Source organism: Centroberyx gerrardi, chromosome 1, assembly GCF_048128805.1.
Source record: "Centroberyx gerrardi isolate f3 chromosome 1, fCenGer3.hap1.cur.20231027, whole genome shotgun sequence".
Classification (NCBI taxonomy): Eukaryota; Metazoa; Chordata; class Actinopteri; order Beryciformes; family Berycidae; genus Centroberyx; species Centroberyx gerrardi.
Window position 1 is genome coordinate 20,509,067 of NC_135997.1, and position 21,357 is coordinate 20,530,423.

The 21,357-nt window shown below is 43.6% G+C and overlaps 1 protein-coding gene across 1 annotated transcript; it reads left to right on the top strand.

Moving 5' to 3' along the window:
- The first annotated feature begins 375 nt into the window (after positions 1–375).
- urb2 (URB2 ribosome biogenesis homolog) lies at positions 376–19,761 on the top strand. The gene is made up of 12 exons (XM_071909421.2): positions 376–433; positions 1,052–1,198; positions 1,928–2,104; positions 2,455–3,641; positions 3,862–4,000; positions 4,192–6,754; positions 7,296–7,456; positions 8,188–8,298; positions 10,420–10,662; positions 13,546–13,642; positions 14,623–14,756; positions 18,628–19,761. Exons 2-12 carry the CDS (start codon positions 1,073–1,075, stop codon positions 18,823–18,825), a joined length of 5,136 nt encoding a protein of 1,711 aa, XP_071765522.2. The 5' UTR covers positions 376–433; positions 1,052–1,072; the 3' UTR covers positions 18,826–19,761.
- Positions 19,762–21,357: the final 1,596 nt, after the last annotated feature.

Sequence of the window (21,357 nt, forward strand, 5' to 3'; positions counted from 1 at the left end):
TTCAGGAAAATTTCCAAGGTTTCATCACAATTTCCCTTATTAAAAGTGTAAATTATAAAAAAAATAAATAAAAAAAAAGCTTGAGGATTAAATTTTATAGCCAGTTTATGCAAATAATTGTGTATACATTGCCTCACACTCTTCAAAAAGGTCAAATAAATCCATTTAAAAACATTCTACTAAAGATACAATGCTTTATTTAGGATATGGTTTTGTCCACACTCAACACGTCTTCACTGAATATAATATCAGGCCTTATTGCATTTGGGTTTGTGATACAAAATAAGAATGAAAGAATGAAAAGTGGATAGTAGAACCGGACCGATTTGTAAGATCGATGCTCGATTGCTTCTGCCTGGCTTGGAGGGTAAAAGGTGAAAGTTGAAAGTTCGTCTGGATCTGACAACAGAAGACACGTGCAGATTGAAAAGTAGTACGTTAATATTTGCTAGATTTACGCCGCTTGAGTGTAATTATTGTTAAACAAATAAAAGGCGTTTCAGCTCAGAGCTGAATGTTTGTTTGCGATACTGGGCTTGTTAGACGTGAAGCAGCCCTCAGCATTAGCTCATGTTAACGTTAGCAATAGGCTATCTAGTTGACGTTAGCTGTACAGCATGACAAGTTCCTGCAAAACTATTCTCAGAGTAATTCTGGATAATGTCAGAAGGACTCGGGCAGTCTAATTTGTACACAGATGCTTGAAAACCATCTTTGCATTGCGCTCTTCTTTGCCTAATACTTACACATCTGACTAAGTATGTAATGTTAAATTGTGGTGGATCTTCTAAGAGCTTCATCTTTATAGGAAGTTCACTAATGATTATGAATATAAACAACGTAAGATATTTACTTATTGTTCTGTGTTCTCCTCTAGAGTTTCACCCTCTAGTATCACTGTTAAATTAATGTAATATCGATCACCACTCCAATCCATCTGAAGAATATTTGGGTGGCCTGTATGGGATTCATCTCTCTCTCTCTCTCTCTCTCTCTCATGTTCACTCACTCACTCACTCACTCACTCCCTTCCTCCTTCCCTTCTCTCCAGTCTAGTCTACCACCAGCAGCGATGGCTGCCATCTACTCAGGTATCCATCTGAAGCTGAAGAGTCCTCAGACTCCATGGGAGGACAAGCTGAAGCTGGCACGCTTCGCCTGGATCTCCTCCCAGTGCCTGCTGCCCAACAAGGAACAGGTAACACCAGCATGTCCAGCTGTGTGAAAAATGATGTTTGTGTCTTCATATGATGATAATGATGATGATAATGATGCTTTTTGTCTCTTGGATGAGGGTGTATGGGTGTGCTGATGCTGACAGTCATGTCTCTGATGTTGGGAGTGTATAAACTTCTCTCTGTATGCTTTTGTCCTGTGGATTTATTCTGTATTCTGTGTGAGAAGTGGCTATCCTAGTTTTGCCTTTGGGGGTGATTCAAGTTTATTTTATTTTATAACCTCAATCAAAAATGACTGTTATCCTTTAATCATATTTCAGAGTAATCTTAATAAGTGATCAGATAAGTTTTCAACAATATGTGTAATCTGATTCATTAACTCTAACAAAGTATTATCATACAATTTCGTAATGAGATTATTGCAATCCCATTATTGGTAATCCGTTAAGATCCAGATTACTCTCCATGCTTACATTTATCTAAATATAGATTGTAGATATCATTAATGTCCTACAGAAGTGCGTTGGTTTTTCCATTTGACACCTATGTATTTCTGACATTTTACATTGCGTTATCAAAGAGTTGGTTTAGTCCCAAAGTCATGAAACATTGTCTCTATTGTTCTCTTTGTGGAGGATGATGTTAGCCATTAAAAACAATGGGAAAATGGGTGTTTTTTTTTTGTTTTTTTTCCACATAGGGTGATCACACAGAGTATCTGTTTTAAGTGATCTGTGGTCTTTCTGTAGGTGCTGTTGGACTGGTCCGCTCACGCTCTGACAGGGTGGTACAGTCAGAAGGTGGAGTTCTCTCAGAAGGTTCTAGAAGGCCTGTGGTGTTACCTTGACGATCTGCTGCACAGCCGGAAGCTCCACTCCCTCCTTAGCCAGGGCAAGACCGTCAGCCTCAGGCTCAATATGGCACAGGTACAGTGACCACAACAATGTGATGAAAACACCAGCACAAGCCTAGGATTTTTTTCTTCTTTGAAATATGTTTATCCTATGACCAGAGCAAGTTTGTGATCATCAGTCTGCAACTGGCTATGACACTGGTGTAATGCCCACAACAATATAATAAAACATCTCATTAGCACACAGTATCATCAAAGCTACTCCCCACTGAAATAATTGTAGTGAATAGGGGCAAGATGACATTTGGGAAACCAACTGTTTTTGATTGAAGTAAAACTCTTGTGAACAGTATCATATCAGTAGATATTGGTCTTGTAGTATGGATGTGTCGCTGACATCTTGTCTTCTCTGTGTGTCTCTAGCTGCTACTCGACCGTCTCCAGGAGTGTGTGTGTGTTGGCGCTGGGCGATTGGTGTCTGTGACCACCCTACTGAGTGTGTGTCAAGGAATCCTTTCTTCTCCTGCTCTCTCATCTATCTTCACCACCAAGTACGAGCTCATGGTCAATCTGTTGGCCAAGCTCTGCTCTCTGGCCTGCCGTGAGCTACAGCAGCCATCGCTCACGGGACCACTTCCTGCCCACATGCAACCTGAACTAATGACGGAGTCTGTTGCATCTCACGATGAGCCAATGACAGAGTCTCTACAAACGAGTGATTCCAGTAATGCCCAATCTGAGCCAATCACCAGTCCCCCAGATCAGCCAATGACAGACACCAATAAATCCCAATCCCAGCCAAAGGAAAACCTCCGTTCAGGTCATTTGTTTGAGGTGCTGCTTCAGGCGTTGTCGTGTTACTTGTCAGTTCAACGGCAACAAGCCAATCCCAACAGAGTCTTTACTGTGGTAACCAATCAGCTGATACAGCCCATAATACTACTCAGACACCTGCTGACCTCTGGGGAACACACACTTTCTCACACACACCTGCGTCTGCGTCAGCAGCTGAGCAGAGACGTCCGCATTAAGATAGACTCCATCCTCCAGTTAGCTCTCTTCCCCCGCGAGCACCTGACCTCCTACAAGGAGGAACTGCTCCCGTCTAAGGAGGATTGTGGGAAACGTGGTCCTGGAGGTGCGAAGGGCTTGTTGAGGCCAGTCAGTACCATACTTAGCAAACTGGGTGCTGAGGGCTACTGTGAGCCCTCCCTGCACTACGCTGTGAAGTCAAACACCTTGACTCAGCTGTTTAAGTTCTTTTTGGAAAACTATGGAAAAAGTGGAGGAGGAGGAGGTGAGGAAGAGCAGAGGATGCTGTGTTTCTATTTTCTCACCAGATTGGTCCCTGCGTTGGACATTAGCCTGGACGGACCGTCTCTCTCAGCGGACCAGCCAGCCACTCCGTCTTCTGGGCAGAACTCCTCCCCAGCCTCCCTCTGTTCCCCAGAGAGCTGGAGCCTGGCCCTGCTGGCAGTGGAGGCCCTGCTAAGCCAGGCTCTGTCAGCTGATATCTATAACGTAGCAGCAGACCGGATCAGACATGGAGAGGTCCAACTCAACTTTTACAGAGCGCTGAGCCAAATGCTCTTCAACCAGGCCCAGCCGAGGTAACGTATACACTCGCCTCCTTTACTGTTATGTTCTTTTGTTTCCTAGGAAATTCACGTGATATGGATAAGAAAAAACTACTCCTCTTGATGTAATTTTGTTTTTTACAGAATAAAGCTATAGAATCACATTTTAATTTCAAGTTAATTTTTAACTTTTCTTAGTGTAAAAATGCCCTTGGTTGTATAGTGAAATAAAGTTTCCTGTCCTGTCCTCCAGCATCCCAGTGTGGTACCGCTGTTTAAAGGTCCTGTTGGGTCTCAACCATCTGATTCTTGAACCAGACCTGGACCAGCTGTTATGTTCAGCCTGGGTTGACGCCGAGTGCATGGAAACACGGGTCCAAAGAGCCAGACAGGTCTGGATTCAATCAGTTAATCCTAACTTACATTGCTTATATCGTACAGTAAATGCTCTAAATAAAACAATAAACATGGGCCTCAGAATTAACTACTTTTTATTTATATCAAGGGCCAAAAATAAATAAACAAAAATAAATGTTTTGACAGTTTGGTTTTGACTAAAAACAAATCTATTTTTCCCCAACAGCTAATGGTGTGTAGTCTGCTCCAGACCTACACTAAGCTCCGTCAGCTGCCTCACTTCTTCTCTGAGCTCCTGTCCATCGTCTGTCGGCCTTCCCTGGATGACCTCCGACCTCCTCTGCTATCTGAGGGGGTCTCCGCCTCCCTGAGGACCTGTCTTCTGGACACACCTCCCTCCCAGGGCCTAGAAATCTGCTCCTTGGTGTTGGGGAGCATCAGGAAGTATATACTGCCTGACCTAGTGAAGGAGGAAAGGGAGGATGAGAAGATGGAGATGGATGAGGGAGGAGGTGATAAAGAAGAGAATAGAGAGGGAAAGATGGACCAAGAGAGAGGAGACGCATCTCTGAAGCTCTTCTCCCTCAGCCAGCTCCTTCATGCTGTGTTGTTTAGTCTGAAGACTCTAGACAACGCCTCTCCTCTCCCCTTAGTCAGACAGACTCACAGCCTGATGGAGGAGATGCGGCTGGTCATCAAGGATTTACTGCAGCTGGTGTCATCAGAAAAGAAGGCTTCAAATGTAGGAGCAGAAACAGATGTAGGTTTAGTCAAAAAGACCTCAAGGAAAAGCAAAAAGAACTTGGACCACAAAGAGTCAAAGGAGGCCTCAGACTCTGAGCCGGGGGTCCTGTGGAAACAAAAGACCCAGGAAGCAACTCTACTGCTCAGGTACACCTGGGTGGAAGTGGACACGCTCTTTCATATCCACTGTGGCAAATACAAATCTCTAGAATCAGCCCAAACCCCAGCTCAAAGTGAGATTCAAGACCAAGCCCATGTCAGTGCTCCAGTCCTATCCCACATAGAGACTCTTCTCTCTGGTGAGATTTGTCCAGCCAGTCCCTCTCTCAGCCCTATGAGCAGTTTGCTGCTCAAACTCCTCACCTTGCAGCAGATGAAGAAAGCTCTGTTAGACACGCCACTGCTTGCCCAGCCCAGCACTGCAGCACTGCTGAGCAGGGCAGCCCAGTTTATTTTAGCTAGAGAGGAGCTTGAGGTCAGTCCGGAGGGAGAACAGGTATGGGATGGGCAGATAGGAAATGTGAATGCCAGCTCCTACCTTGTAGCACACTGGTATCTTGTCACATCCAATTTGCCTTTGATTGTTCCCTACCTGACCGGGGAAGATGTGGGCTGTGTAGCAGATGTTCTTGTCAGTTCACTGTTCAGCAGACAGACAGGCGGAAGCAAAGACCGGCTGCCTGGCTGCTTGTCTGTCTCTCTCATATCCTCACAGCTCCTCCAAAGCCCCATTCTTGTCGAGTTGCCTCCACTGTACTCTGCCACGGTTCGGTCCCTCACACAACGATTTATTGGAGTTCTCATGGCAACGGATGCACCCCAGGTTTGTCCAATGCTCCTTAAGTTTCGGGAAGTGGTTCAGCCAGAGAAAGGAACTGCAGTTAACCAATCAGAGAGAGATGCCAATCCGATAGTGGAGGAGATACTGAGAGCCTCTAAGACCGGTGAGGTTTCTGTATTGCTGACAGACACACAGACAAAGGAACTGTTGAAATTACTCCAAATCGCTACAAACCTAAACCCGGATGGGATGAGCTCTGAGGATCTCTCCTGCCTCTTCCTCCTCCTCTTCTTCATGCTCACCTCCACCTCCATTCAGCCAGACAGGGCGGTTAGCGGCTCTCCTAACCCAGCTGATGACGCTCTGTTCCTGGGGACACTGCTCAGACTTCTGGCCTGTCTCCTGGAGGGTAGGAACTTCCAAAGTGTTTTGAAGCTGATCCACGGCAGCAGTCTGCTACAGGCGGCTGTGTCTTCCCTCCTGTCACACAGCAACAGTGGGAGATTTCACTCCACAGGCAGCGCTGATTGGTTGGATTTAGTCAAAGCAGCGCAGGGCTTCATCAAATCCCTGGTCCAGCTGATTATAATCAGAAACAGCAGTGTTCGGCTCAACCTGGAGCAATTTGCCTCCTATCTTACCAGTAATGAAATAGCAAGCAGGCAAATGATGGCCATTACATCTCAAACAGCCCCTGATCTAGCTGGCAAACCAGAGCCAGGAGCGGCCATTTTGTCTGTTCATCTTCTGCTGGCATCACTGACCTCTTTCTCCCAGGCGATGACCTCTAACCTGGGGAGGAGTAAACCGATGGATCAAACTTTGACCCAGACGCTTGCCAGAGCCACTGCAGCGCTGGGACCAGCCATCGAGACCATGCTGAAGCCCCAGACTGTCAGTCAGCCGGTCAGCCAGCCAGCCAGTGTCCTCGGACAAGCCTTCTTAGTAGAAGTTGTCACCGTCATGCTTCAGTGTGAGCTGTCCTCCCTGTCAGTGGAGGGAGAGAACAAGCAGAGTGGCACCCGGCCCACCCTGAATCACATGACCCTCTACCAAGGCTTCTGCCAGCAGATCCTCAAAGAGATGAGCTCCGCCCCCAGACCCATGGACTTCTTGGTCTCCTCTCTCCACTTCCTGTCCGCATTCTACCGAGCGGTCGTGAGGACAGGAGAGATGGAGAAGGAAGAAGAAGAGAAGAAGAGAGGAAAGGAGTTGGATGAGCTGTACATTCAGATACTGCAGAATGTGAACAGACTGCTGGCAGGTAGATGGACACATGCTAGGAGCCAACAGATGTATCATGCACCTATACTATCAGCCGCTGTTGTCTTTTTAGATCCCATCTGCATATTGTACACATGAAATTAGCACGAGTTGATACTTGATTTTATTTACTTTTGGTTGATTCCACATTTACGCCAGCCCTTTCAAAAAATGAACAATTCTATAGACTTTATTTGTGTAGCTATGCTGATTTTATGTTAATTACAAATCAAATTTAGTGGTCAGCCATCTTTATCACTTTGTCACAGTTGGAAGCCACATTTGTGAGATTCCTTTCAAGGAGCCATGGTATTTCACATAAATAGAAAGTCTTTACTGAAAGACATATCAGATCACTAACTGTCCTCAGTGTCAGACCCAAAAATCCTACATCACTCAGGCCGTAATACACACACACACACACACACACACACACACGCACACTGTATCTGAGAGACTGCCTTGACAAGACCAGTTTTATAGTTTCATGCACTTTTACAATTAAGTTATAATTAAATTATTGATTTCCATTTTTCCTTCAGCTCCTTGGCTGTCACTGAATGATGTTGGTGAGCTGGAGCCAGCTGTGGAGGAGCTCCTACGCCACCTGGTGGAGAGGAGCACCACAGGACAGTTCAACCTGCTGCTACTGCTGATCAGAGAAGGACTGGACACTGGCAAACTGAGGGCTGGAAACTACAGGGTGAGGCCGGTATCACGCTTAATTCCTAGTGCATTTTTGTTGCTGCAAACTATGTGCAGAGTACTATACAAGGATCCCATGGCTCAAAATTATTGAGATGAAACTGAAAAATTAGGCATTACAACAAATTTTTCTTGCAATTTTGATTGACTGATTAAATGTTTTCCCTAGGTACTTACAAATGGCTTATAAAAATTGAGAAAAAACAGGAAAAAACGTTTACGCATGCATAATCCACATGTAAGTAGAATACATCCAGTGCAGGGCATCCGCAGTGGAATGATGCAGCAGTAATGGATTCTCTCATTTGAACTTGCTTCTGAGACTAATGCATTCAACACATTAAGTGAGATCCCATCCCAGCCTGAGATTTTATCACCTCAGATGATTATTGACTAAAATTATCATTTAAATCTTACTTTCTTAAACTATGGAAATTGAATGTGTGTGTGCGTGTGTGTGTGTGTGTGTGCGTGTGTGTGTGTTAAGTGTGTGTTAAGATCCCCCCTCTGTACTGCGTTGAGTACCCTGCAGGCTGCAGTTGTGGTTCATAAACTATGCAGTACATCTGGAAATCTATATATGAAAAGCTCTTATGGGAGATTTGCATCCCGGTTGCACTACAGTCCATTTGTATTTTCCCAATGAATCATATTTGTGTTTTGCAAAATGATTGCTTTCTCACTCTGTCTCCCATTTTTCTCGCTCTGTGCCCCCTTACTGTTTTCCAGGAGGTGCTATCTGCAGTAATCATCATCAAGCTGCTGTCCTGTTGTCATTTACCTGAACCCTGCTGTAAAGCACTGTGGCTCATTGCACCACAAGTCATATCTGCTATGGTGGTGAGAAAACACACACTCACACACAGTGATACACAGCAGTCAGACGAGCAAGCATGTGTTGAAGCAAAAATGCACAAACACACACAAGCTCGTACACGTGCACACACACACACACACACACATTTTTATATACATTTTTGAGGATTCTGTTTTTAGGATAATATATGCAAAGTCGTCCATGTTGATCACAATCCAGTCATTTTGGAATCAAATGGAAGCAACAGCACTAAACCAGTCATATTAGACCTCATACATGCTGACAGTTTGAAGTGGTTTTGAAAATTTCCAAATCCAAACTTCCATGAGTGGTGACTATATTTCAGTGTTTGTCTCTTAGTCACTGAGGACCTGGTTTTGGAAAGGGCTAGAAAAACCACTGACTGTTTTTTGTGGGCTTTGGGGTGGTTCTCCTCTCACATCATGTAGCCTTTCACTACATGAAAACAACTCTAAACTCAATAGTTGGAGTATGAATACATTTGGAGGGTGAGTTTATTAAGCTATAGTATCATGCCTTATCTGCCATATCTGCAAAATTTTAAGAAATGTTTAGGAAGGTTTCGACTCGGTAAGACGTGAGGAAGGGTTTGTATTTGATCCCGGCTTTCATCTCCTCTGTTGCCTGCCTACTTGACAGCATTGCACTGTGAAGTTCTAGATGATGAGCATGCCTTCGTCTTCTCTCCCTGCGTTGTGATAATCTACAGCAGTTTCTCTGTCACCAGTGAATTGTCGCAGAGTCTAAATGTTTCACCAAAAACAGCCTTCCCACCAGTTAACATGTCTGGGGGAACCATTGGTTTAAAGTCACAGGAAAAAGAGGGAGGATTGCTCAGTGTTTCTGCAACAAACCCCTCCAAAGCCACCAGTGTGTTTGAGGCCTTACTCAGAGGAAAAGAATGATCTAGCCAAAGAATTGAAGTGGGTAGAAATCTCCTTCAATACAACGAAGATGGCTGTCATTAATTTTTGATGTTCTTGTCATCGAAATCCACATTTTTGTTTTCATATTTAGGAGGAAAATGAGAAAGCCTGAATGTTCAGTATAACTTCCACTGACCTGTTTAGCCAAACAATACCATGAAACTGTACCATGCCGAGAAGCTTTTATGCTGTCATGCCCTACACCAGTAATGACTTCTATGACTGTTATGAAAATATCTGTGGCAGCCAAATGACCATCACAGACTGTTGATTTCAATTGGAGTGCCCATTCATTGTAATTCTATGAGTCATGGTCCCATAGTCAATGTGTTTCCCATCAGGCCTGCTGGCCCTCAGGGTGGAGCAGGAAGACACAACACAGCAATCTGCTTAACCATGCTGCACACACACACAGACACACACACACGGGCACACACGCACAGACCATGCTTTGCCATGCTACACACGCTGTTGTTTCCTCTGCTACCCACACTCTCATACTCAATGCTTGCTAGGTGTATCTGTCTGTCATCTCTTTGATATGTCTTTCTCGCCCTCGCCCTCTGTCTGTCTCTCTCTCTCTCTCTCTCTCGCTCCCTCCCCGCAGGGTATTCAAGGGTCCTTAAAAAGCCTAAATTTAAAGCTTTAAAAAGAGTAATTAAAATGTCTTAAATACAGTTATTAGATAATTGTTTAATAGTTATTATTTTTTCGCCATGCAATTTTAGGTTTATTTGTGCTGCATGTCCACTGTTAGATTAATACAGAACAGGATTAGTGGTACAATATGCAAAATATCTGCTCATATCTGCTTAAAGACAATTGGACTTCATGGCCCGTTATAATTTCCTGTTGCCCTTTCTCTTACACTTCCTATTTATAGTTTCAGAACTTTCATTAGTTATGTTCAAACGGAAATGGGCTGGTTTTTTCCAGCTTCATTTCTTCATTTTCGTTTTTAAATTGGTTTTAAATCACATTCCAGGTAGCATTTAAAAAAAAAAATAATAATAACAACAAAGTTTAGCTTTCTGTAACCTACAGATACCCTGCTATTCCTAGTCCAGTGTCCAGTCAGACCATCTCTCTGACTTCAACTCATGCTACCGTGACATGTCTGACGTTTATGTGTGTGTGTGTTTTTATGTGTGTGTGTATCTCACTGTCTTTCTGTGTGTGTATCTCTGTGTGTTATAGTTCTTAGTAAGATCCTCCAGCCAGGACATCTCTCTGACCCTGCCCTTTACCGTTCCTACGGTAACGTCTGTGACATCACTGCTGCGCCAGGGAGAGGGGCGGATCTCCAACCCTCATCATGTGACCCTGGTGCTTGGAGCGCTCCAGTCGGTGCCCCTCGACCACCTGACCCCACCCGTCTACCAATCGGCGTTCCTGGCTGTTCACGAGGCGCTGTTCGCTGTCATCCAGTGTCATCCGCAGGTATGAATGGGTGGATGGATGGATGGATGGATGGATGGGTGAGTGAGTGGGTGAGTGAGCAAATGAGTAGACAAGTGGAGAGGAGAAGTAGTTCTAACCAGTGTATGTCACTCCAAGTTTTGTAGGCGCAGTAGAGAGATTAATTTGATTTAAACTTTAATGATCTCTGTGGGGAAATTGGGCCATTGCAGCAGCAAGTAGTAATAAGATACACCAAAGAAAAAAAGGATATAAATAAAAATAGAGCAATAAAATAGGAAAACTGACAATTCTAGCACTCAGACACACCACGTAGAAAGACAATGTGCAATGTGTGAAAGACAGTGTGCAAAAAAGTATGGCTCCCAGCATTCACAGTAGGTGCAAGATAGCAGCAGTAGTGTCAGCAGCAGTAGAACTTGTTGAGACAGAAAGACAATGGGAAATATGTGCATTATGAAAAAAAAATACAATATATACCAATGAGAGGAGTATGAGAGAGACTATGTGAAAAAATTGTAGATACAAAAATGTGCTTGTATCCACATTAACGGGTGTATAAGGGGCCACACATATATGTACCAAAGTGTCCAGGCATGTAGGCATGTGTTGAGAAACCTAGGGATGCACTGATTTGTTTTTTTGAGGCCAATACCTATATCTGGTATTTTCATGCATTTTTGAAAGAATCTTGGTACAAATGCAGGTGCAAAACAGCTTAAAATTTTCACACATGCCTATCTTAACATAATTAAGTGTTTTTTAAACAAAGGTTGTTAGTTTTATTCTGTCACTAATTTGTTGTATTGGGTGTCAGAAAAAAAGGTCACAAAAATGCCAATTCCACAATCCGCCAAATATTGTCTGTAAAAATAATGTCAGACCGATATTGCTTCTTAAAGCTGATATCGCCCGCTACTGATATCGGTGCATCCCTAGAGAAATCCCATACACCTTCTATATATTAACTTTTGTCTTTAGTAATAAATGTACAAAGACAGATGTGTAGCCTATTAGCAGGCTGTGGTTTTTCTCAGATCATGTCTAAGGTTTTTCTGCTTTATATACAGTATACAGTAGAAAGAGACAGGAAAGGGGGATGACACGTAACTAGGGTCAGGAGCTAAGTTTGAATCCATGATTTGAAGAGATTGCGCTGTGCGCCTCGCTGAGCCCACAGGATGCCCCAGAGGAATGTAGTTTTGAACCAAAGGATATTGCAGCTCTCCAGTGTGGTGCTGCAGCTGTGTGAAAACCTCAACGCTTTTCTGTTTTTGCTTGAGCCCAGTGTTTACATCGTGCCTGATGTGTTAAGTAAATTCTCTAGGGCCCACAAAATGTTGTGCGATCTATAGAGAGGCACTTAACAAGAAGTGTAAACTTTTTAAAAGGGAATCTAGATTCTAACCCACAGAAAGTGTTTTGTTTAGTTTTCCAGCTACATTAATGTGATAGTGGTGTTAATGTGAAAATTTAGTCAGATTCTCACTTTCTGAAACACTGTGACTGTCTGGAGGTTTTTGTTGAGACGGCAGTGACAGAATAAGACTGGAGCAGAGCGGCTACACTGGATGGGACTGTAGAGCAGAGCAGGCACCGGCTAACTGACTTCAGATGTTAGCGATGACAAAAGACAGAGGCAAAGGAGAGCAGTAGAGAGGGAGGGGAGGATGGAGAGGGGGTACAAAGTGAGAGGAGGCAGGGAAGGAAAGGAGAGGGGAGTTATAGGGAAAGATGAGGAAAGGAGGACAAGAAATGGGGGGGGGGAAGAAAGAAAGGTGAGATGGGAGGGAAGGTGATACGTGAGGGGAGTGAGCCGGAGGAAGGAGGGGTGAGGGGGCGGAGAGAAAGAAAGGAGCGGAGGGGAAAGAGGTAGGGGAGCTGGCATGCAGCGTAGGTTGGCATGGAGTGGTTTGGGGTAGATGGAAACCATTACCAAGCTCCAACTAGAGCTGGTGACATCATCCTCCTCCCGTTTATGTCTCTCTTTCTCTCTCTCTCTCTCTCTCTCTCTCTCTCTCTCTCTCTCTCTCTCTCTCTCTCTCTCTCTCTCTCTCTCTCTCTCTCTCTCTCTCTCTCTCTCTCTCTCTCTCTCTCTCTCTCTCTCTCTCTCTCTCTCTCTCTCTCTCTCTCTCTCTCTCTCTCTCTCTCTCTCTCTCCCTCCATCCATCCCTCCCTCAACCCTCCTGAGGCCTTGGATAGAGAACAGAGAGGAAGGGAGAGGTAGGGACAGAAATGCAGACACAGTTATCGTGGGAAATCCAACTTTTTATTTTTTAACCCAGCGTTCTGCGTTGTAACTTTCTTGCTGGAGGGAAATTATTTGGAATCCAAATTCTGGTTCGCTCTTATCAGCCAGAAGGCGCAATAACTGGTTTGAGAACCAGTTAGTGTGCATGACTGCTTGACTTTTTACACATGAGTTTTTATGTAACATTATACATATTCATGAGTGATAGATACATGATAGATGTACTTTGCAGGACCTTTTTTGTCTGTCAGAAGAAATAAATAATATTTTCTCAGTTCAACTTTTCATATTTATTTCTTTTTAGGGTGAATTCATGAAAGTCTATAAGAGGTGTGAAATGGGCAGTCGCACATTATCAGTGGGAAATTGCGTAGTTCAAAAGCACCATTCCTCCACATAGCTGAACCGACAGGCTTGTATAGATTTGAACTAACTGAACTTTCGCCTGTTAGCATTACCAAGTTATGAGTTACAGTCTGTTGACAGTGGAGACAGCCAAGTTAAAGTCGACATTACCAACATGACAGTTCAAAAACAAGCAAAATCAATGGGTCCCACCTCCCTGTGTGTCTATGCAATGTGACGACTGTGTGACTGTATGTACCGTACACACACACACATCCCGTATGACTGTATGTTCTGTGTGTGTCCAGGTAATGTTGAATGCAGCTCCGTCGTTCTTGAATGTCTTCTATCGTCTGGTGGCATCCATCATGCAGGAAGGTCGACAGAGAGGAGACAGTGACACAGGTAACACACACACACACACACACACACACATACACATTCATACAGACACTGGGAACTAGGACACTAGGCTCATGGGAACATCGGACATGGGACCATTTATATTGCCAGAAATCAATCTGGAGAAATAGCCGATGGTTCTGAGAGCAAAATTCGAATTACATTACAAATTATTATTAGTGTTTGATTTAACCTTAGAATACTAGATGGGTATTCTAGAAAATCAGAAATGACAGGATTTCATTTCAGGAACTGGAAGGGATTCAGTATCTTACTCAAGCTCACTTCAGCAGGGTGGGTGCTGTAAAGGGTCACAGGAAGGATTCTTCTGAAAATGGGTGTTTTCCCTGAGAAAGCAGAAGTGTCTTAACCTGAGTAGTTCCCTATATCAGCAGCAGTGGCCTCGCACTTCTGGAAAAATATTAAGACAATGAACTTTCACCATCTTGTCTAAATCCTCTGTAAACTGTAAATGTCTCTTGATCAGGAAATCTGTCACTGGTCAACATGGCAAGGATTCTTTCAAGGCATTAGGAGTTCTGCATTAGCATGATGTAGACGTGTCTTTAATTTTCAATATGTTCCATTTGTTGTGTTATTATCTATAGTTATTCTTGGCTGCTGTAATGACCCAATTTCACCTTGGGGTCATTAAAGTTTCGCATTATCTACCCTTAAAAAGACAAATATATAAGTAGTAATGGTACCGTAATGCAGTTACAGCATTGTATCGCAATATCGTTATCGAAATAGGAGCTTTTCTAAACCACAGCAGGTACTGGAACAGATAATGGGAATAGGACCAGGAGGGCAGTGTGGTCACATGACTATAATTTTCCCAGTTCAGGGGAATCTCCTCACCCAAGTGTTTGATACCCAGTGTGTAATGGCCCGTGTTTATCAGGGGAGGCATATGCAAATAGACCCATTCCAGCTGCTGTATGTAAATTGACTAATGAGGTAACTTCAATGTGTGTCTCAAGGTCCAGACAGTGACGTGTATCTCCAGTGCTCCAGACTGGTGGAGAGGATGTACTCACACATTGCTGCCACAGCCGAGAGCTTCACCACACTGTCGGCCTTCATGGTGGCACAGTACGTCACAGAGCTGCAGAAGGTACACACACACACTCTCATATAACATACACACACACATTTTGATGCTTCCAGTCTCTCTTTATGCCCACATTAGCATCAGGAAATTAGTCACTTTGACCATTTTGCAATCTGGTGCAACATGCAAATAGATATATTCTCACACACACACAGAGAGTCACAGTATCATCCAGAGTCAACACAGTCCCTCGGCCAAACCCATCTCTCATCCCTCCTGATCTTCTACAGCTGTGACTGATACACACACATACACACATACACACACACACACACACGTGTGAATGAGGCAGCAGGATCTCAGTTGATCCTTTGATCCAGTCTAGTTTGTCTGTTGGTGTGTGTTGAGCTGACAAGAGTCAACCGAGCGGAGAGGGGAAGGGGAGGGGGAGGGGGGGAGAAACAGGGAGAGAGGGGAGGGGGGTCAGTGAGAGAGAGGTAGAGAAAGAGAGAGGCTGATGGGCATAAGCAGAGATGGGGAATATTTCCATTAGCCAGATTCTAAATGTTTGCAAATGTTGATGAACAGGTCCAAGATTACAGTAACTAAATGCGTTGGGATTCAGCTTTAGGGTGGATATTCCCTCAAAGCGGTGAGTCATGTCTGGTTCTTGGACGCGTCTCCTCTCTGCTACCAGACTGTGTTTAAGATGACGCCAGCCTGACTCAGCGTTTTCCACCAAAGAGTTGCACATTGAGAGGAAGACATGGAAAGACCCAGACAGACAGGCAGGCAGACAGACAGATGGATGAATGAATGAACAGACAGACAGACAGACAGACAGACAGACAGAATGAAAAACAGATGGACGGACAGAGACAGACAGGCAGACAGACACAGACAGGAAGAGAGACAGAGAGGAGCAGCCAGGAAGACAGGTGATAGGAATTCAGGGAGGTCTATGCGAGTGATCTAATAATCCTAAAATTGGATTTATATTGTGCTTTTAATGGGGCTTTTCAAAGAGCTGGAGCTCTCTGAAAGTCAGAGGTAATTCAGCTGTCAGACCTGTTTCTGATGGATCCTGGCCTGGACTGAACTTTCCATGCAGCAGGCCGCTGTTATTAGGCCAGTATGGAACAGTAGTTAGACAAATACTGTTTTATGCTGGTAGCAGATGTATTTTTGGGCACTTGCTAATACACTTGTCTTAATATTGAACAACTTGGACTTCTTTTTTTTTTTTTTTTAAATCATATGATAGGTAAATTGGTCACAAACACTAAATATGATATATCTATATGTACACACACACATATATACAGTATATACATATATAGGCATGTATATATGTCCACCAATAGCATCAGTTATCCACACCACAGAGCACAATGAAAGATATAGACATTAAATACAGATCACAAAGCTTTTGATAAGGTAAAGTCAGTGTTGTGTAATAGAAAAAAATATATTAAGGAGTTTATAAGTGTTAATCTAACCAAATGGTTTTCTCAGGTCGAGTTCAGTAATGCAGTGAACACAGTAGATAACTTTTGATTTGTCACACAGCAGTGAGCTACCACTGGGCTGTTGCTGTCTTTGTCCGTCACTGATAGCAGGTCCAGGTACAACAACAGTATCAGGTACTGTAGACAGCGGGCGCACCGCTGACTGTAATGAAAGCACTGCTCCGCAAGACATCTGATAGGCAAGCTTTGTTTGTGAAAATCCCATAATGGGCTGCTCCTGTGGTAATGTGAAGCCTGTAAGTAAATGGAATGGACTGCATTTATATAGCGCTTTTCTAGTCTACCAACTACTCAAAGCGCTTTACAACAATGCCTACATTCAGCCATTCACACACACATTCATACACCGATGGTGGCAAGCTACCACGCAGGGTGTTGGCGCAACCATCGGGAGCAATTTGGGGTTCAGTATCTTGCCCAAGGACACTTGGGAGCCGGGGATCGAACCACCGACCTTCTGATTAGTGGACGACCCGCTCTACCTCCTGAGCCACAGCTCAGCCACACCGCCCCAAGTATATGGTGTGTGAGTATTACGTATGTGAGCCAGGTTTTATTTCAACGTTTTAAAGGCAGATTCAGCAGTACAGTACAGCCATCATCTTCACACTCTTTGCAGTGATGTACTTCTAAGTCCATCCTGCTCTGCTGCAGCCCAGTCTGGTAATCGTGTTATAACGCCCTTACCTGTGGGGGTATAGTATAACAGGAACTATTGAATATTTGAGTGGCTCCTTTTGCAGGGTACACAGAGCACAAAAGGTGTTTTTGTTGGTCTATTGTGTGTGTGTGCGTGCGTGCGTGCGTGTGTGTGTGTGTGTGTGTGTGTGTGGTGTGTGTTGGGAGAGAGCGGGCCCTGGCACCTCAGTGAAGGCGAGTGTTGTTAATGGCAGTGTTGATTCTCCTGTTGGCTGTACACTCTGTTCTGCTTCTCACACAGGTAGGTAGGTGTGTAGGTGTGTGTGTGAGTGTGCGTGCGTGCATGTGCACATCGCCTTGCTCTCAGTCATTGTCTGGCAGAATCCTGACTAAGGTGTGTGGATGAGAAGCCTGTACAGTACAGTACAGTATTAGGATGAATGGATGGACTGGATCAGACTGGATCAGACCGGATGGATCTGGGTCTGGCAGGCTGGACCAGTAACTTGACTAAACTCTGGTTTTTAGTTTCTATTATCCTAGACACAGTTTCAAAAATCCTCTCAGCAGTGATGCTGACTCATTCAATTTTCAGTTCAGTATATACAGCAATAATGACAAAAACATCAATAGTAAATCATTAATGTAAATTGAACTTCAAAAATAAAGTCAAACAAAATTCAAATGGATTCCTGATCAGAAAAAAGCAAAGTGGAACAGTTACACTAATATCACTACACAGTAACGCATATCGGAGAGAGGGACAATAATAATAATGATGCAATACTTTATTCATCCCCTTTGGGAAATTCTCTTTTGCCCCGGTCAGAGGTCGGGTTCAGCTTCAGAGCAACACTGCTGCAGCTGGTAGAGATTCAGTATCTCGCTCAAGGACACTTCAGCAGGGCGGATGCTTGCCAACATGGGAGCTTGAATCCAGGCTAAAGCACGGTCACTCCAACCACTAAAACACCCTACGGTCCCAATTTGCAAATGTATATTTTGAGAGAATCGACTATTCTGTGCCTCTTTTAAACAGTGATTCAAATATTTGTTGTGTTCCAAACAAATTAATATTTTTAATGATAAAGGTATTTTTTACATGCCTCCAAAAATGTGGCTAACCCTTGGCTCTTTATAGAGCATTAGCATCAAGCTCACCGACTGAAAACACTTTTTCTGTGGTGTGTCAGAATAGACCCTGCAGTGACATTTGCCATTTGCAGTAACATACGTTTTACCTTTTCGGTTCCACCTTGCAAAAATAGTTATTAGCGTCTGTCTTTTGACGGCATTCCAACTCAAACTGACAGTTAAACAGCTGAACCTGAGACTTAAATGAGCCTGAATATTCAACTGTTCTGGCACATAATTTAAGGTTTGATACGGCTGCCACTGGCTATCCCTCAGGCTGTAGCAGGTTGCCACACATTGTGCTGGCATTAATTCACTAACGGGAGCGAAGATGATCGTGTGGTAAGTGCTTCGGGGCAATGGGGTAGTGGAGACGACTCGGAGGTCTCCGTGTGAGACGGAGGGAAAGATAATCACCGCCTGGCCTAGTTCAGCCTATTGACGGGATGTTAACCAGGAAAACAGAGAAGTCATGCTCCTGCCATGTTTAACAATGTGAAAACGATATGAACTTTGTTTGACCTCCACTTAACCTGTCTCGTTTTTTCTCCTTGTTATTTCTCCTCTCCTCTCCTCTCGTCTCTTCCACTTTCCTTTCCTCTCCTTCGCTGCCCTCTCACTCACCTCTCCAGGTAACTCTACGACCAGACGTTAAGCAGCATCTAACAGAGGGGATCTATCGGATACTGGACCTGTGTATGGAGCAGGATATCAAGTTCCTGACTGCTGGACTGCAGATGGGAGTCCGAGAGGTGTTCAACGAGCTCTACAGCAGCTACACCCACTACCACAAAACACAGAGACAAGGAGAGGACAAGTACACAGCTTGAATAGCCGCATCAAGCTTCGCCAGCCTTGGGGTTGGGCTCTCCACTGCGGTCCGGTTTAATGAAATTCGGATCCCTGATGAAATTCCTGCCTAATGAATGGCCGTGGTAATATTTAATTACGGCTCTGGAATGGGAAAACAGACACAACAGCTTTTGGACAGCACAGAATGGAAACCTTATAGTGTACACAGTGTGTATGCACAGTTGTCATTGACCAAGCTCACAGCAGTTTTATTTTTGTTCCTCAGATGCCCCTTTCCCCTGTTGTAAAGTGAATTTTGAGAGTTTTGAGGTCACAGGATTTTCTTGAACCCAGCACCTAAAAAATGTTGTAACCTCTGAGCTACATCTCCTCAAACAGCCGCATACAGCCGTTCAGAAACAAAACAAAATGGGTCGTTTACACCTGTACCATTTTGCATCTTTAAATGGATCAAGCTGAATAGTTACAGAGTTACGCAAAATTGCTTCTGCAAAATGGCCCGAGGAGGGTGGAGACGAGACCCACAGGCGATAAAAAGACAAACACACAGCCTGACAAACCTGTCTATAAATAGAGCACCTTGGTTACACCCTGTGCCATATACATGCACCCTCAAATAACTACAGACAATACTAGCTAGCTGTAACCATTATCAGCAGGCAGAGAGGCAGGGAGAGGACCTGGACAGTCTGATAGTGGTCACTCTGAAAATATAATGCAGATGATGAGGTTGAAGGTGTTTCCTCCCCCAAACCACCAACACTCACTGTAACCATAGTGATTATGATAAGAAAACTGTTGCGGTTATGTGATGATAATTTGAATGAAACTGATTTCGTTAAGATATTATCATTTTGTTGAAGTGCTGAAACATTATATGGATATTTTTCACAACAAATGTGTAAATTGTATTTGTTTCTGTTGTTTTTTTTGTCCATAACTGTATGATTCAACACAGATGGATTTAAATACGGTGTCATTCTCAAGGCTGTTTATTTGCATCATTTCATGAACAGTGTTTTGATTTGCTGAAGTGTTTCTCACGGAAGAAGGTTTAGTACAACGGGCCGTCCGTTTCAGATCAGTTTCCATCGATTACACCAGGAAGCGCCTGCTGTAGAAATCCTATATCTGTGGCGTTTGTGTTTGGTAAACACTGAAGTGAGAAGGTTCTATTCCTGTTTTCTTAGAGATATTTTAAAACTTCTAGACACTAATGAATAATAAAAGAATTGAGTGATAGCTCAAAAAATGGAAAAGTATTAAATTGGATTTGTAGAACCCAAGGGAGACTTAACGAGTTTCTGGGGTGCTGCGTTATTAAACTCAATAAGAAGTTGGCAGGACAGGTGTAGCTATTGCTACTTCCATCACAACTCTCATTTAAACATATTGATTTTTTTTAAAAGTCATCACAGTTTTGTGGATGTTTTCTGCTTTAAACAGATGATGTTACTGCAGCAGGGCAGTAAACGTTTGCTGCTCCTGTCCTTCTGCCAACCTCAATAACTTTTGGGATTTACATGCAGTGAGCGAGCCAAGGGGTTGTGGTTGAAAAAGAACACAAACCCTTGCCTTGAGTCGAAGTAGAGCCACCGTAATAGAGTATTCCTCCGATGAGGGTAAAAGGTTTACTGCTCCTATTTAGGCTACTAATGAAGGTATAAAAGCTCTAATCTGTAATTGTAGTGTAACGCCCCTGGTTGAAACTCTGTCACCCCAGTGGCAGCTTGCTTTATGTTTTGATGAATTGAACTGACAGGTTTTCTTTTTTACTTTGAATAGATCAACTGAGCTGCTGATAGAAGTGCTGGCAGTAAGTGACAGCTGAGCATTGTGAGGGTGTAAACTGATTGTTTAGATTGACATTGTTTGTAAACATTTATGGAAAACAGTCTTGTGTTTGAGTTACAATGGGGACATCAAAACAAAAAGCCTGTTTTCCCTGTACAAGAATCTAGGTAAATATACTTAACTAATACATACTGATTTGGGGCTTTCAAGTATCAAAAGTAGAAGTACACATTTTCTATTCTTGTATTTCAGTGCTTGGAAGCTTTCAGTCCTCAGTTATATTAACAGGGTTGGGGGTCCAGTTAGGCTTCATCTGATTGTTTCCTCTTAGAGTTGGCTGTCTTGAACTTATCACCTTTGTAGAATACAAAATCTTTTTTCTTCAAGCTAACTTGTAGCTGGTAGCTGTCAGATAAATGTAGTGGAGTAAAACTCTTATGTATTAGTCAGTAAAGTTGTTAAAATTGCCAGAAAGATCATAGCCAAGCAGCAGACCGTTTTTGCTCGCCATTTCCGGAGGTCTGGGTGAATTCTAGACCGCCCAAATTACCTTCTTCAGGGGGAATTTGAGACGCTGGTTCAGGATGTCCAGGGCAAAGGGCAATAGATACAAAAACTTTTTTTTAACCTGGTGCCATTACACTGCTACGTTTGGACAACATCTGTTTCTCTGTCTGCCTGTTTCCCCATCTCTCTCTCTCTCTCTCTCTCTCTCTCTCTCTCTCTCTCTCTTTCCCCCCTCGTTTCAGATTGCC

Excerpts from the sequence above, each read along its gene's own strand:
- urb2 (XM_071909421.2), top strand. The coding sequence starts at position 1,073 with ATGGCTGCCATCTACTCAGGTATCCATCTGAAGCTGAAGAGTCCTCAG. Across the intron at positions 1,199-1,927 it reads TGCTGCCCAACAAGGAACAG|GTGCTGTTGGACTGGTCCGC; the intron begins GTAACACCAGCA and ends GTCTTTCTGTAG. Across the intron at positions 13,643-14,622 it reads GAGAGGAGACAGTGACACAG|GTCCAGACAGTGACGTGTAT; the intron begins GTAACACACACA and ends GTGTGTCTCAAG.